The sequence below is a fragment of the Micropterus dolomieu genome, linkage group LG11 (assembly GCF_021292245.1).
Source record: "Micropterus dolomieu isolate WLL.071019.BEF.003 ecotype Adirondacks linkage group LG11, ASM2129224v1, whole genome shotgun sequence".
Taxonomy (NCBI): Eukaryota; Metazoa; Chordata; class Actinopteri; order Centrarchiformes; family Centrarchidae; genus Micropterus; species Micropterus dolomieu.
In genome coordinates, this window is record NC_060160.1 from 10,119,432 (window position 1) to 10,136,120 (window position 16,689).

Genomic DNA, 16,689 nt, shown 5'->3' on the forward strand with positions numbered 1-16,689 from the left:
CCGTAGAAAGCTCTTTGGTCTTGCCCATGGTGGTGATGTTGGATGCTGGTTGTTTGGGTGTTGACAGGTGTCTTTTATACAGGTAACGAGGTGAGGCAGGTGTATTTGATGTAGATAATTGGTTGGGATTGGGGCTGTGTCTTAAAGAAAGACTAACTGGCTTGTAGGAGCCAGAATACTTGCTGTTTGTCCAGGGGGTCAAATACTTGTTTTTCCTCATCAGATGGTTATCAATTTTAATAAATTCATATGATGTGATTTTCTGGAATTTTCTTTGGGATTCTGTCTTTCCCTGTTAGAATGTACATATGATTAAAATTATAGATCGTTGCATTCTTTGTAAGTGGGCAAACCTGCAAAATCAGCAAGGGGTCAAATACTTATTTTCCCCCACTGTATATATCCAAATATAGCATAATGACATCAAATTAAGAACAGCAGCAAACAGCTGTTGACATTTCTGGAGCTAGCAAATCTTTGGCGTTTGTTCTTGATAACTGACTTAAAGTGATCAATGTGTCATGTTCATCTTGTTCTGTTCAGCAGTAATAGGGAGTGTGCAGTTATACAAACAACAAGCGCGTGGCCTGCAGCGCTGATGTGTGCACCTGCCCGCTCCCCTCAAAGTTCTTTTTGCGGGCGCTCAGTAAGAGTAGCCCGGAGCTACAAGAAGTTCAAGTGCTCACAATGGAGCCCCTGTTGGCAAAGGGAGTGTGTGTTTAGGGCAGGGAATGCGTGTGTGTTAGACGGGCCTGCATGAGGAGGAGCCTTGTTTGTTTGTGTGTGTGTGTGTGTGTGTGTTGTGTCTGTGAGATGTGTGACATGAACGGGAGTACACGCCCAACCCCTGCAGCCCTGTAGCAATGGAATTCCTACTGAGAGACAACTTGTCTAAGCCTTGGCAACACACACGCACACACACACAGACTTTAAACATGCACATTAAGGTTGGACTAGGTTTAATTTTATCCTGCCGGGGCAAGAATACACTTGTCCAGTCCAAGATCACTGAGGAATGAGGCAGCCTGCTAAGACCTGCCCTGAGAAGGCTGAAAAGGAGAGAAAGAGGGGTAAGGGAGCAGCGAGAGCTAAGTAGACAGATGATCTAGAGAAAGAGCTGCATACACTTGCTGGGAATACAAGTTTTCATTGTTTACCTGTCTTCTGTAAGGCGCATTGGAGGCAACAAACAGGTGAGTACTTAACAGATTATGTAAAAGAGGCAAAGCCATTGAAAAGAGATTTAGGGGCGTGTCTCATTTGCTGGGGGTGGACTGTCTCATTGGGTTGTGTTTTTATAATGATGTGACTCGCGCCACATCGGAAAATTTGAAGTTTACAGTTTACAAGATCTGAGGTGTGACAGGCCTTACTACAAGTAAGCACACAGCAGTGATAGCTGGGATAGCCTCGATAACAGAGCGTCAAATCACAGTACATTGAATGTTTCAGGGAGGGGAAAAATATAGCCTCGAGTCAAACTAGTGCTGATGTGTCTTCAGCTTGCAACCTGAGGACTTGGTTATTACATGGGACAAATCAGCTTGTGTGAATGGCTTTTTTGATCATTTCAAAGGCCTGATGCTGTGTGTGTGTTGGTTAATGTGTTAAGGGAAGGAGTCTGTATCAAGAAATCTGCACAGCTGGAGCCTGATTTCATTGATTTTGTGGTGTTGTAGTATGAAAGGTGAGTCAGATCAGCAGAGCCGTCGAAGGAGGAGGATTTTGTGTGAAAAGGAGGTCATAGGCATACCTGCCTGGTACCCTTCTTTTATACACATTTAATACCCGCTGTGTCATCAGCGGTCAGACACAGGAAGTGAGGAAACCTTTTGTTTGCTTCCTGTTTCCTGTCTGTGATGTCACCAAGAATGCAGGCTGCAGCTCGGAGACGAACGCGCTGCTTTCTCTGCAAGACTGGAAGAGGTGCACTTTTGGTTAAGTGTTTTTTTTTGTTTTGTTTTTTTTATGCGTGTGCATGTGTGTCTACAATCTCAGTTTTCACCATATTAGGGTAATGGATTACACACAGATGTGTCTACCATTGGGGGAAGAAGTACTCAAATGAAAAACAAATACAACAATGTTAAAATACTCCATTATAAGTAAAGGTCTCCTAATTCAAAATCCAACTTGCACTGAAGTATTATCCTATTATTGATATATTTATTATATGTGACATTACTATTTTGTTAATACTGACATATCAATGAGTAAGTAACATGTTAGTGTTTCCAACGTAGGGGTCACTTCCAAAGGGTCACAAGATAAATCTGAGTGGTGGTGAGAAGATTAATAGGAAAGGAATGAAGAACAATTCTGCTACACAAATATGTTTTGTTTTTTTTGTTTTTTTACCTTTCTCAGAACTGCTTTTTTGTGAAATGTCAGATTTTTAAAAATCTCTTTGGGCCTCAAAGTGTTATTTAAATGATAAAATCTGAGAAGCTTTGAGACAACATGCCTCAAGGACTTAAGGATATCTGAAATGTGACAAGGGGACCCTAAACACTGCTTTTTTTGGTAAGGGATCACAAGCCAAAATGATTGGAAACCACTGGTTTAGTATATAACGATAATATATACACTTATCATATGTTGTTTAAAGTCATAATAAATAAGTGGAGTAAAAATTAGATTATTTCCCTCTGAAATGTAGCAGACTAAAAGTATGAAGTAGCAAGTAATGTAAATACTCAAGTCAAGTACAAGTACTTCAAAATTGCACTTAAGTGCAGTACTTGACTGTCTATATCATGCTTCTGAGGTTTCACACTACCCAGCACAGTTCTTCCAGTCCTTCTCACTGAGTTGTTCTTAAGTCCTCTCCCTTTAACTCCAGTAGTCATACCATACACTCACTTAGTCATTCGAAGACACTCCCCCCTCTCTCTCTGTCTCTGCCTCTCTCTCTGCCTCCTTTCCTTCCTCATTCATTTGTAACAGTGAACGAGACTCAACACGTCACTTTGCCCGTTCAGCGCTGCTTCCTGTTCACACTCTCTGTTCCCTTCGCTGCAACTCTCAGTGCTGTCCCACAGATTGTGGCATGGATGGATTAGTTAGGTCGGCGTGAGTTCTTCTTAACTTGTTGTTCAGTTGTTTCTTTCTCTGCATAATAGACTAAGTTTTACTTGATTTGCAGCCGTTTCTCAGTAGCATTTTTGGCTAACATGTAAGGCTAGCATTGTGAAATGAAAAAAACAGGAAGAACCAGTGATTGAACTAGCGACAGAGTTATTGTAATTCTATAATGCATTGTCATTTTGTGTCTCATCCCATTTTTGCAGGTGTACGTGTGTGTAGATGTGTGACAGCGGAGTGTGTGAAGACAAGCCCCCAGCCCCCCCTGTCAGGATGAGCAGCCAAGGAGGAGGACCCAAGGACTCCCAGTCAGCCAATCACAACTCTCGGCCACTTCCCTCTGTACCAGAGGAGAAGAAGTCTAGAAACAAAATCATCTCCATGTTTGCCTCTGAGAAGGGTGAGAGATGTGGAGAATACACACATTTACATAGACACACATACGTAAAAAAACCCCACATGCAATTGCAGTAGGTGACGAAAACACTGACCCTTGACCTTTTACCTGCAGGAGGCAGGAAGAAGGACCGGGACAAGGACAGGCCTGAGATCTCCTCCCCATCGGACTTTGAACACACCATCCATGTGGGTTTTGATGCTGTCACTGGAGAGTTCACTGTAAGTATCTAACCTTAAAACTGGAAAATGTGCTTGACATTTTGCACCAGCTATGTGTAAATCCATCGTTCTTTCCTAAGTTCCTAATAACTACTTGTTAATTTAAAACTTGTGATTGACTAAATTGTGTTGCACCATTAAATCTTTTATCGATACAGATCTCATGTCCATTACGCTAAAAATGAAGCTGGAGTCAACAGCTTCTTAGCTTAGCATAAAGACTTGCAGCAGAGCTAGCCTGGCTCTGTCCAAAGTCTCCATAACCGTACAGACATGACAATCATATTAATCTGCTCTTCTTACTCTCTGCAAGCAAGAAAAGCATATTTCCAAAAGGGTCGAAGTGTAATGTGTCATCTAGAGCTCTGTCCGAACCAAATAATCCGTTATGTAAATAGGAAGTCACTGTAGCATCACAAGCTGTAACCATCCATCCATCCATCCATCGTCAACCGCTTATCCTGCGTACAGGGTCGCAGGGGGCTGGAGCCAATCCCAGTTTACATCGGGCAAAAGGCGGGGTACACCCTGGATAGGTTGCCAGTCCATCGCAGACAAGCTGTAACATAACTGCAAAAAACAAACAGGTTTTCAGGGCAAAACAATGCATTAATGAACTGTCAATTCTTTGTAAATGATGTTATGTTGGAGAGTTAGTAGTATTCACACAGTTTAGATTTTAGAGTAGTTTAGAGGGGGAAATATCCATTTCTGCTAACTTAGCTGAAACAATTTGGTCATTAACGTTCAGTAATATGACGTATTTAAAATCTCCCCTGCTTACGTCATTATTAAACATAATTTTTATTTAACAGGTTTTAATTTAGTGATGTGTAAATCTCCATTTAATAAACCCATGTTATATCTAAGCCAAGTTTCAACTCATGACAAGCTGGTGCAACAGGCTTGAAATGATTAATTCTTTCGCTGTCAGAAAAGTTATTTTTAGATCTTAAATTACAGCTGTAGTTGTGCCATAAGATTATTGCCATTGTTGTTACATTGTCATTGTATTAGTGAATCCAGCAAGGGCAACCTGAGCATACGTATGTGAATCCTTTTTACACATGCATCATTTAACCCAGAAATCTTCTTCTGGCATCAGTTGTGGTTCAAGCAAGCTAACTTTTATGTCATTCAGAATGCAAAGTGAGTATATAGATTTTATTCTTAAAATTGTAATAGTTCAACGCTGGAAAACTGGTGATTAACAAATGTCTTTTTGCTTTTTAACTGTTGGGATATTGGATGGACTCCTGAATAAGAACGCTACCAATTATCTTATTAAAGTTGACACCTGGCTACTGGAACATGTTCCATCTGGGTGCATGACCTCAGATCATAGTGTCTTATTTTTGTTTTCTTTGTTTAATGGCTCGATCTCTGTAGACGTATATGTCTTTCAATGAGTATGTGTGTTTGTTTGTTTATCCAGGGCATGCCGGAGCAGTGGGCCCGTCTCCTTCAGTACTCCAACATCAGTAAATCAGAACAGAAACAGAATCCTCAGGCCGTCCTCGACATTCTCAAGTTCTACGACTCCACCAGTGGAAAACAGAAATACCTCAGTTTTTCCGCCTCAGGTCAGTTTTCTTTTGCTCAACAGATCAATTAAAGTCCAATGTTGTACCTGCGCATGACTCACTCGTCTGTCCTTACACTTTATCTCTTTCAGATAAAGACTCACAGTCGGTGAGTAGTTCCGTTCAACCTTTACACCCTCATTGATAGCATTACATTGAATACATTAAGCAACACATGACTGTCATTCTGTTTAACCTTCGTATGTTTGCTGTTGCAGCTAGGCAAGCAGGGTACAGTGACCTCCCCATCAGGTAGCAAGGATGGAGATGATGATGATGACGACGAAACACCACCTCCGATTGTGGCACCACGGCCAGAACACACAAAATCTGTGAGTCAAGATGGAAAGATTGTGATTTTTATTAATTTTTTTATTTAACACAGGAAAACGGCACCGTAGACCATATTGTTATTTTGAGCAATACTTGTACTAATAAATAAATAATACTGTAAATAAAATCAGTTTTATTTACAGTATACTAATGTCACCTGGTTTACTATTTGATTTTTAGGCATTTAGTTGATACTGTTACCCAGAGTTACTAAACTGAAGATCTAGTCAGCAAAAATTAAAAGCAGCTAAAAATACAAAGGGCAAGATCACCCATGGTCAGTATTCCTGAAAGTTTTCTTTCCTGTGTTGTCAGATGTACACGAGGTCGGTGATAGACCCACTCCCAGCTCCAGATGTAGACTCCGCCTCTAAGGCAGCTGACAAACAGAAGAAGAAGGGAGGCAAGATGACTGATGAAGAGATAATGGAGAAACTCAGTATGTCAAACACACTGGAAATGACACATTGCAGGCAAAGCCACATCTATTCTTGACTCCAGTCAGTACAGCTGACTTAACAATTTTTTTTGTAACTCCTAGGAACTATTGTCAGTATTGGAGATCCTAAGAAGAAGTACACTCGCTACGAGAAGATCGGCCAAGGGTGAGTCAGAATTTAGGACAGTGTAAACATTGAAAATTGGCAGGAATTTTAAGGAGTCTGTGTAAAAGGTGGCTGGTCCAAACTGATCAAAAGAGGAAGGTAAACCAACCCTGAATAGTGTAGTATGGGCAACGTAAAAATAATCTTAGGCAAAAAATAAGGAAAAGTCTTTAATTTTATCTCTTACTGTTTTTCACTTCCAGGGCATCTGGCACAGTTTACACAGCCATAGATGTTGCCACAGGGCAAGAGGTAAGGTTACTTCATCTTGTGCCTCTGCCACCAAAAAAAAAACATGTCAGTGTCCCCTCAACTTGAAGAAGAGGTTGGACTGAACTACAAATTCTGAGAATTGTGCCTTGCAGTTGGCCAGGTAGATTGCATGCACCGGTGGTACCACATTTACAGGATGTTGTGTTCTGCAGGTGGCCATCAAACAGATCAACTTGCAGAAGCAGCCAAAGAAGGAGCTAATTATCAATGAGATCCTGGTCATGAAGGAGATGAAGAACCCCAACATTGTCAACTTTGTAGATAGGTAACACTGACCTAACACGTACTGTACAGACAAACATACAGTATACGTCGGTACGTCAGTAGCAAATGTAAGTTGACTGTTTTGTGGATGTGACTGTGTTTGCGTGTGTTTTTAGTTTCCTCGTAGGAGATGAGCTTTTCGTGGTAATGGAGTACCTGGCTGGTGGCTCCCTAACTGATGTTGTGACAGAGACGTGCATGGACGAGGCCCAGATTGCTGCCGTCTGCAGAGAGGTAGGATTCTATTCAGACAACTGAGCTCCCCTCATGTCATTTATTGACAAGGTCCTGTATTTGTCAATTGTCTCAGAGTAGGAAACTTATCTAACCTGGCCAACAATGGTGGTGCATTTTTTATTCTACTTTTAGTAGTACGAGTAAAAGCATTTTATTGACTTTCTTAACTTTGGAAATAAGTCCTATCTCAGCCAATATTTAGGAGAGCTCCAGAGGTGTGCTAACCTGTTAGGAATTGCCAGGAGATAGCAGTGTTATGTGCATACATACCGTGGGAGGAGAAATGATGATGATTGATCACAATGAGGTTCTTAAAAGATACTGTTTTGGGAAACAACAACATAAATTTTGTGACTGACCTTGATCATGCACGAGACAACCAACGGGGACCCACTTGGAGGAAAAAAAAAAAATGTTCAGTGTGATTCTGAGATAGCACCTTTCACAGAGCAAGTCACAAGGTGCTTTACAATATTAAAAAATAGCAACAATAAAGCAGTGGAGCAATCAAACAATCATACATAAGCATCAAACCATTTTTGTATTTGAAAGAGCACATGAATATTCACATTTAAAAGTTAACTGGGAGACAAAGGCCTGCTTAGATGAGTTTTCAGATGATTTTAAAATGCTTCGACTGAGACCCCAGAGTGCAGGTGTGACGGAAGAGCATTCCACAGTGTCGGTGCCACCACCTGGAATGGACGGTCACCTTTAGTTTTGAGACGTGATGCTTGATAAAAACAGACCTTGAACTGTCATTTGCTTTCGCTGGCTAATGTTACATCTTGTAGCCATTAGGTAGTAAACCTGAATAACCATCCATGAGTGATTTATTGTCGGGGTAGCCAATTAGCATCTAGCAAACTGATCTGCAGCATTAGCAGGCTTTTAAAGGATAACACTAGTGTTAATTAGCTTTTTTATTATTATGAACAAATGTCATGAAATTACCTCTCCGCACACGACTCTCTCACCTCTTTGTATTTATTCAAACAAAACAAAAAATTGTATGTTTATCTAATGTTTTATATTTGTCTTTAAGCCTTGTGTGCATAAACTTTTGGGTATCCTAACCATCCTCCCTTTCTGCATCCAGGTCATCCAGGCTCTGGAGTTTCTTCATGCCAACCAGGTCATCCACAGAGACATCAAGAGTGACAATGTATTGCTCGGGATGGACGGATCAGTCAAACTCAGTGAGGAAGAGCTCACGCAAACATGCACAGATCCACAGACACATATTGTACATATCTGACAGAATGGCACACTGTTTTTTAATTTGCACATGTACTTTTGATCTTAACTGTGGGATGGGCTGTGAATAAATCGATCTAACCAGATATTTCTTTCTCTCTTTGCAGCTGACTTCGGCTTCTGTGCCCAGATCACCCCAGAGCAGAGCAAACGCAGCACCATGGTGGGGACCCCGTACTGGATGGCTCCAGAGGTGGTGACCAGGAAAGCCTACGGACCCAAAGTGGACATTTGGTCTTTGGGGATCATGGCCATAGAGATGGTGGAGGGAGAGCCTCCATATCTCAACGAGAACCCTCTCAGGGTGAGTGTGTGCTGGGAGAAAGTTTATGAAATGCAAGAAAATTGTGAAAAATCAGTGTTTTCTGGAGCCCAAGGTGACGTCTGACCAACAGTCCAAACCCCAAACACATTTAGTTTGAAAAAATATAAAACAGATAAAAGCAGAAACTCTTCAAATTAGAGATGCTGCAACCAGTGAATTTTGTCATTTTTGCTTTACTAATTATATAAAGCTAGTTAGTGAGTTTTAGGTGCTGGTAGGTGGTTACCATAGACCAGGCTAGCTGATTTACCCTGTTTGCAGTTGTTGCGCTAAGCTAAGCTAACTGGCTGTTGGCTCTAACTTCATATTTAACAGACAGATATGAGAGTGGTATTGATTGTCTGATCTAACTCTCTGCCAGAAAGCAAAAAAATGTATTTCCCGAAATGTCAAACTATTTTTTTACTTCCAAAGGTAAACCAGCATTTAGATCATATTAGTAAATAAAAGCACAACAGTGACCACAAACTAGAGTGGACAGTTTAGGTTTTTTTTTTTTCTATTACGGTCTCTGCTTCCACATTATCATATTTGAACATTATTATTAACAAATTATTGCAATATTTTATCTGTCCGATGTTAGAAGCAAGAGTTTACTACAAAGACCAGCACTGTGAAGGAATGAATTCATGTTGAAATGCTTCAAAATTACATTAGACTGCTTTTCTTATATGCTTTTGTGCTGGTCTTAGGCGTTGTATTTAATTGCCACCAATGGGACTCCTGAGCTGCAGAGTCCAGAGAAGCTGTCTCCTGTCTTCAGATCCTTCCTGTCCCGCTGTCTGGAGATGGACGTGGAGAAACGAGGATCTGGCAAAGAACTGCTGCAGGTAGAAGAGGATTACAAACTCGTTCCTCAATATATCCCTCTCAAAAACATCCCACACTTTAGGGCTGGAAGTATTATTTTATTATCAATTAATCAGTTAATTTATTTGTCTAAAGAAATGTCAGAAAATTGTGAAAAGGGCCATTACGATTACTTAGAGCCAAGAAGCTGGAACCAGGAAATGTTTGACATTTGTGTTCGTAAGTAAGTGAAGGTCTTCTTCATTCCTCATCTTATTATATTTCCTGTGTGCACTCCTTTGTCTGTCTGTCTGTAGCACCCATTCCTGAAGCTGGCCAAGCCTCTGTCCAGCCTCACCCCACTCATCCTGGCAGCCAAGGAGGCCATGAAGAGCAACCGCTAAATCCCAGTCTCTAAAGACTATAAGAGCTGACTCCTATGACTGCCAAATCAGCCAGCATCTTCCATTGGTCTATGTATGATGACCGTCAACAACCTGCTAGTGTTTGTGTTTTTTTCCAAGGGTCACAAAATGCCTCTCTACTCCTCCCAGTGTTTCTCTACTGATGCCAGATGTATCTTACCATTGTGCCTTGTTCTAAAGCCGCATACAGCCATAATGTTTTCTAGTTGTTGCAGCCATAGGAATGCGGGATCACTGTTGCAAAGGTTCAAGACTCTTTGCACACCAAGGGCCATATTCACACAGGTTTTTTCTTTGTTCCTAAAATGCGCTGAAGGTTCCAGCCTGAGAGTCTCTTCTTAAAACCTGCTCAAAAAGCTGCTGCAAGCTGAAGAAATGAACGCCTAAACTAAGAGAAAGCTTAACCTGTTGCTATGAATGACATCATGTTTAATGAATTAACTTACTCACTGGTTGAAGATATTCACAAGATAAGTTTGTTTGTAGCAAGTTGTGCAAACCATCACCCCTGGTCTTACTGGATTGTTTGGATTTAATGTTGAGCTGATTGGATCTTTATCAACTTGCCGGACCATTTTTAGTTTCTTCTAACACAGTCAATTAAAAAACTACTTTTAGAGCTCAAATATCTGATTAATAAGCAAACTTGTTGTGAGACATGAAGATCGTGAGGAATCTAAAATTTTGGTGTGTGGAGAGACCCTAACCTTTGGAACTGGTATCTGTGGTTGCTGTAGCTATGGGTACACATGTGCATGGAAAACTCAAGTGTACTGATACTGTGCTGTACTGTGGCCCAGCATGAGACAGTGCAGTGTTTGTGCAGTGGAAAAGCCATACCAGTGTCCTTGTTTGACCCTGTATCTCACAGAAAAGTTAACCATTTCAATAAAAGAAATGGGATTTAAGCTTGTTTTCACTCTGTTTATGTAAATGAAATTTCTGTTAAGGGTTTCAACCCCCTGGTGGCAGTTCAGGGTGTTACCAGGCACCAAAACACACTATCTCAGATTTCATACACCTCTGCTGTGAAACTCTCAGTGCACGCTCTTCTACAAACTATGCAAACCCATCTGAACACTGATGTTTTCTACAGATGGGCCATGATTTTCAAATTGTGTCAAAAAAAATCTTATTGTTTGTCTTAGTTTTTACCTGCGCCTGGTATCAACGTGTCACTGCCAGTCGTCAGGTAAAACCTGTGTGGCACGTTTCAGTTTGGCTACATCTCATACATTTCTATCACAATGTTTCTTCTTTCTTCTTCTTTCTACTGTCAGTGTGTTGGTGCAAGTACAACAGAAATACTGTATGAAATTGTCTAAATGTGTTGAACTGGAGGAAGACTTTGCATATTTTATGTATATTATGTATTGGTGATGTCCTGTGTTTTTTAACAGCTTTTTCAAAGTATGTATATCGTTGTTTTATATTTGTAACTAACACAACAGAAGATACATTTGTGTTTTCAACTTGCTTTTTTGTACCAATTCATCCTCAGTTCCCTGAACTGTGCAAGTATGAACTCCCAACCATGAAATGTATTAATAAGCCTGGACACTCCAGCCAGACCTGAGTCAAGCAGTATTTGAAAACAATTATTTGTTTTTTTTTAACCTGCTTGGAGTACCAAATGAGATTGGTTTATATGTAATTTTACAGCAAGTTTAGACAATCACTGAAAAGCATTTAAAAGCCATTTGTAAATGTGCCTTAAACCCACTTGCATGGTACTCAACAGGGTTACATAAATACAGAGGACTTTCAGATACTGTTAACGGGCTGGAAAACACTGTTTTGTGGCTTTTGACAAGAACACACATTCCAGTTGTATGTGTAATATGAACGATTGAAGTGTTAAATGTGTTGTTGTTCATCATGATACCAACAATTTCTGCAATTGAATAAAATTCATACTGTATGTAAATTATTATTAAAGGTGGACCTTAAGTGGTTTGTGTCTGGATCACTGAACCTCCATACTGGTCAGGGGGCCCTGTGGCCAGATCTTCTGTTCAAAGTGACTGTTAAAGGTTCTTGTTGGAAGGTCAGTCAAACTAGCACAGATATACAAAATGACCATAAAGAGACAAAAAGTAACTACAGAGATGCAGAATGATGACAAAATTACAACAGAGAGACAAAACAACCACAAAGACAAATATGAAGAGATTCATAACAACCACAAACAGACCACAGAGACACAACACGAAGTTACAAAATAACCATAAAGAGATGCAAAACAAACAGACACACAACATCTTTAGAAACAAAAGATCTACAGGATACTGAAAACAATTACAAAGAGATACAACTACAAACAGTTTAAGGATCTTTCTCATACAAAAGAGAGGTGGGGGGCCATCTCCAAATCCATCCGTGATGATGAAAATGATTCAAATTAATTTACATTCTCCTGTTATGACACTAGAGAGCAGTATTCATCTTCATGTGACAGGAACAGACAGCTCTCACAAGCCTTCACCCAGACATTATAATTTGAATATCGGTTGTGCTTTCTTGCACACCAGATGTTTTTAAGGCGGCAAGTCTTGTGCCAAGAACACATAATTTTAGTTTTTTCTCACAGACATACATCCATACTGAAGATGGTGCTGGTTTTCCTTCTAATACTGGCAGCCCTCTTTCAGGGTAACATACTGCTTTGATAGATTTGACTCTATACAGAGTGCACTAACTAAACTTTCTATAACTGATACAGAGTTAGTTACATTTTTACATTGGAATTGTTCTTTATATAATATATTACATGCAGTAGTAATGTTTTATGTTTTTGCAGGATCGACAGCCAATCCAACTGTCACTCAGTCTCCTCTATCAAAGTCTGTAGGTCTGGGACAGACAGTCTCTCTGAGCTGTACAGCCAGCAACGGAGTTGATGATGATCTCAGTTGGTACCTGCAGAAACCTGGACAGCCTCCCAAACTGCTGTTTTACAAAATAAGTACATGTTAATCTTTCCGAGTCGTTTCAGCAGCAGTGGCTCTGAACCTGAATTCACTCTGAAAATCAGTGGAGTCCAGGCAAAAGATGCAGGAGATTACTACTGTATGGGAGCGTATGTGGGCCTGCGCACACAGTGAAAAAGAGTCGTACAAAAACCTCCATCAAATTAGACTGTGTACAGATTGCTGCACGGCAGCTGTGACCTGTTCCAGAATATTCTGATATGCACCACTGCTCACCAGAACATAGCACAGTCACGCAAAGCAGGGCCACAATCTACAGTAACTTCTGTAATTTCACCCCCAGTCAAAAGGGAAGTGAAACTCAGATTTTCATGTCCCTGACACTCAGGGTTTGTTCCCTTTTACAGCTCCAGGTTAAATTATGCACACAGTCTTCCTCACTAAGAAAAACAAAAGGCAGCTCGGGTCAGAAATGAATGCTGACGTTCAAGTATACTGTGTAGGATCGATTTATATCCCTGCATCTCTGTTACTGTACTTATGGCTGTCAGTATTGAATTATCCAAATAAATGTAGCACCTGGATCTATTTGATCAATTATGAAAACAAGGAGGGAAATAAAAGTCACTCACTTATCAGTCACTTATTGTGTTCAATGTGAATCCATTTGACAGCAGGCAGCACCTATTGATGAGATGCTGATTAAGACCAATGTTAACAAAGGAGAAACGTTTGAAACAAGAGAAATAAGTTTTTAGGTGGGCTTTAAATAACCCAATGTTCTTGATGATGAACTGTCACCCCACCTCATCTCTGCCTTTTCTGTTTCACAAGAATAGATGTGTGTTTGCCTTCTTAAATGTATTTTGCATGACTTTTATACATCACCGCTCCTCAGAGTTCTTATGTCACAGAGAGTCTGAACTGTTTTCATACACACAAACTGAAAACTGCATCAGGACGATGTTGTCAATAACTCTGCTTGTCAAGTTGGACGTCTGAGTCAGGTTGAGAAGTTTAGAAAATATTAGGTGCAAATCTGCAATCAACAATTTTCTGACTCGGACTGACAAATCCAAGTCTGTTAGTGTTGGCGACAATCTTCCATAAACAGTTTTAGACTAATTATCTTGTCAGTTTATTAAATCTCTATTTGATTTAGCTGGGAAAGTTAAATTGTTCTTGGACTATACCTACTGGAATCAAAAAATGAGTGAGGATTTTATATACGTTTCTACACATGACAAACAATTATCGTCTGCTTGAAACAAAGTCATTGTTTTTATAGTTTCAAATCAGTTGATATATATTAAATGTAAATGATGCTTTTACATAATACTAATTTACAAAGTCATTTTTAGGGTGCTCCGCCTTCCTCCCACCGTCCAAAGACATGCAGGCTAGGTTAATTGGTGTCTCCAAAATTGTCCTTAGGTGTGGATGTGAGTGTGAGTGGTTGTCTGTCTATGTGTGGCCCTGCGATGGACTGGCGACCTGTCCAGGGTGTACCCCGCCTTTCGCCCGATGTCAGCTGGGACTGGCTCCAGCCCCCCACGACCCTGTATGCAGGATAAGCGTCTGTCTGCATGTCAAAGTGTCTAGATAGCTATACAAATACTTACTATTTAAATACAGTAAACACTGTAAGTAACTTAAAGGCAGACAAACAGTTCCTTGAACCTTTGACTGCACTTCTAATATAAATATTTTCTTCTGTTCTATTAAGATTAAAGATGGTGTAAATCCTTCAGTCTGTTGAGAACAGAGAAATCATTTCCATAGAGAGGAGGTTTTGCATCGTCAGCTAATCCTACAGTGAACTGAGAAGGTTTATAGTCCTGTGAGTTCAACACTGCAGGACTCAGATCTGTCAGTCAACACAGCAGAAACCACAACCACCATGACTCTCATCACCATCCTCATTTTTATGCTGGCCTGCTGCTGCCTCAAAGGTCAGGATTATTTTTTACATAAAATTAGAAACTAATTAGATCACTAAAATCATTCACATACATGCAGGATTTAACACATGTCTACATGTTAATATGACTCAATTAATGTTCAGTGTTTCCCTTCTTTTTCAGGATCTAGTAGTGAACTGACTGTCACTCAACCAGCAGTAGTAACATCTTCTCCTGAATTTACAGTCACTCTGACTTGTAAAACCAACCCAAAAGTTATGACATGGTCAGATGGAACTAGTAGAATGCACTGGTTTCAGCAGAAATCTGGAGAAGCTCCCAAGTTGGTCATCAAAGTGGGTAAAAATACTACAAGTGAGTTTTCTTCCAGATTCTCTGGCAAAGGAGACGGAGTGAACGCTGTGATGACCATCAGTGAAGTTCAGGCTGAAGATGCAGCAGTTTATTACTGTCAAAGATACGATTACATAAACAACGCTTGGGTGTTCACACAGTGATTTGTAGTCGTACAAAAACCTCCCTCAGTCAGACTGCAGAGACACTGAGCTGTTACAGCAGGAACCGACTGCAGCTGCTGAAGAGGAAGAGATTCTGACACAGACCACTGAACACAGAGCTGACGGTAACTTCACCAAGCACAAACTACAGATTTACACTAACATAATGGCCTATTTCATAATTTTTATATTCTTTCCACATGACAAAGTGTGAAACTATGATATCTAACGTCCCACTATATTTATTTTCCGCAGAATTTATAAAATAAAACCCATTAAACTTAGAAACCCAAATATTCATTAACATGTTTTGTATACATTACATAAATACATTAAACATTTTAGATTACTTATTACACTTATTTTCTTTCTTGCAGACCAGTACCACTCTCATACCTGTCCATTAAATATAAAGCTACAGTTAGCAGCCGGGTAGCTTATCTTAGCATAAATACTAGACAATTTTCAAGAGCACTTGTGAAAAAACATATAGCTTTGAAACCCAACATGTAGCGGATTATTTAAAAAATACATTATTTTTCAGAAACTTTTTTTGCTGATCAATACCACTCTCATTTCTGTCCATTAAATTTAAAAAGTAAACTACATATTCATACAAATAATTGAATTTATCAAAATATTCTCAAAAATCTAATGACACCACATCATTTTCTGTTAACATTTACTCTCTGCTGGAGACATTTAAGGCCTTATGACACATGTGAGTAATGACGTTTTGCATTACTAAAATGTATGTAAGTATGTCTGTGTCTTTTATCTTCAATAAAACACGTGTTCTTTCATCATCTTGTCGACCATAAAATATCACTATTACCAATTAAAGTCAGAAAACCATTTAATTCTTTCTATTCTTAATAAGATAAAAGACCAAACATTTCATAAAGATTTTTATCAGTGCAAGCTTTATTAGCAAAAACAACATGACAGTTATTAAGCACACTCACATCTAGCTGCTGAGCTACACACATTACTCTCTAAGTTGTTGTCCAACACTTTACAGCAGTGTTGTTCTCTATTACACAAAGACAATAACTCATTATATTCCACTGTTTTTTAAGGATGCATTAATGTTCATACCACATTTATGATGAATGAAAAGTTTCTTTTGTCACCATGTAAAACTGTTACGATGTCCCATGATAATTATTTTAGGGAGAGTTATAACAATAGCTCTTCTTAGCTTTATTGCTGACCGATACCACTTTCATAAAACAAGAAAGCAAACTATCTATCTGTCTATCAACATAATGAGACCACGATATGTTCTGTAAACATTTACTCTCTGCTCCAGACAAATGTTGCCTGATCACATGTTTGAGCCGTGATTTTTACCTAATTAAAAATTACGTTTTGTCCATATTTATCTTCATAAAAATGTGTATTCTTTACTTTTCATTTCTACATAATGTTACATTTATTACCAATTCCAAAATGAAAGACAATGATATTTACATGATCAGCTTAATATTTTCCACTGAGAAGAGTATCAGTCGCTGTTATGAAACCACTTCATTCTTTCTGCTTTT

The 16,689-nt window shown here is 39.5% G+C and overlaps 1 protein-coding gene across 4 annotated transcripts in view; it reads left to right on the top strand.

Moving 5' to 3' along the window:
* The window catches only part of LOC123979598 (serine/threonine-protein kinase PAK 2-like), a 15,068-nt gene extending 3,325 nt beyond the window's left edge, over positions 1 to 11,743 (top strand). For 2 of the 4 annotated variants that reach the window (XM_046063598.1, XM_046063597.1), the window contains 14 exons: positions 3,291 to 3,484; positions 3,596 to 3,702; positions 5,138 to 5,285; positions 5,378 to 5,394; positions 5,504 to 5,617; positions 5,934 to 6,057; positions 6,160 to 6,223; positions 6,427 to 6,475; positions 6,649 to 6,761; positions 6,877 to 6,994; positions 8,097 to 8,196; positions 8,362 to 8,558; positions 9,272 to 9,409; positions 9,686 to 11,743. In XM_046063598.1, the coding sequence (XP_045919554.1) occupies positions 3,307 to 3,484; positions 3,596 to 3,702; positions 5,138 to 5,285; positions 5,378 to 5,394; positions 5,504 to 5,617; positions 5,934 to 6,057; positions 6,160 to 6,223; positions 6,427 to 6,475; positions 6,649 to 6,761; positions 6,877 to 6,994; positions 8,097 to 8,196; positions 8,362 to 8,558; positions 9,272 to 9,409; positions 9,686 to 9,772 (1,554 nt within the window). In that variant the 5' untranslated portion in view covers positions 3,291 to 3,306 and the 3' untranslated portion in view covers positions 9,773 to 11,743. Of the gene's footprint in view, positions 1 to 2,941; positions 3,073 to 3,290; positions 3,485 to 3,595; positions 3,703 to 5,137; positions 5,286 to 5,377; positions 5,395 to 5,503; positions 5,618 to 5,933; positions 6,058 to 6,159; positions 6,224 to 6,426; positions 6,476 to 6,648; positions 6,762 to 6,876; positions 6,995 to 8,096; positions 8,197 to 8,361; positions 8,559 to 9,271; positions 9,410 to 9,685 lie in introns of those variants that run through there. The other 2 variants (XM_046063600.1, XM_046063599.1) reach the window with 2 other exon arrangements.
* The last annotated feature ends 4,946 nt before the right edge of the window (positions 11,744 to 16,689 follow it).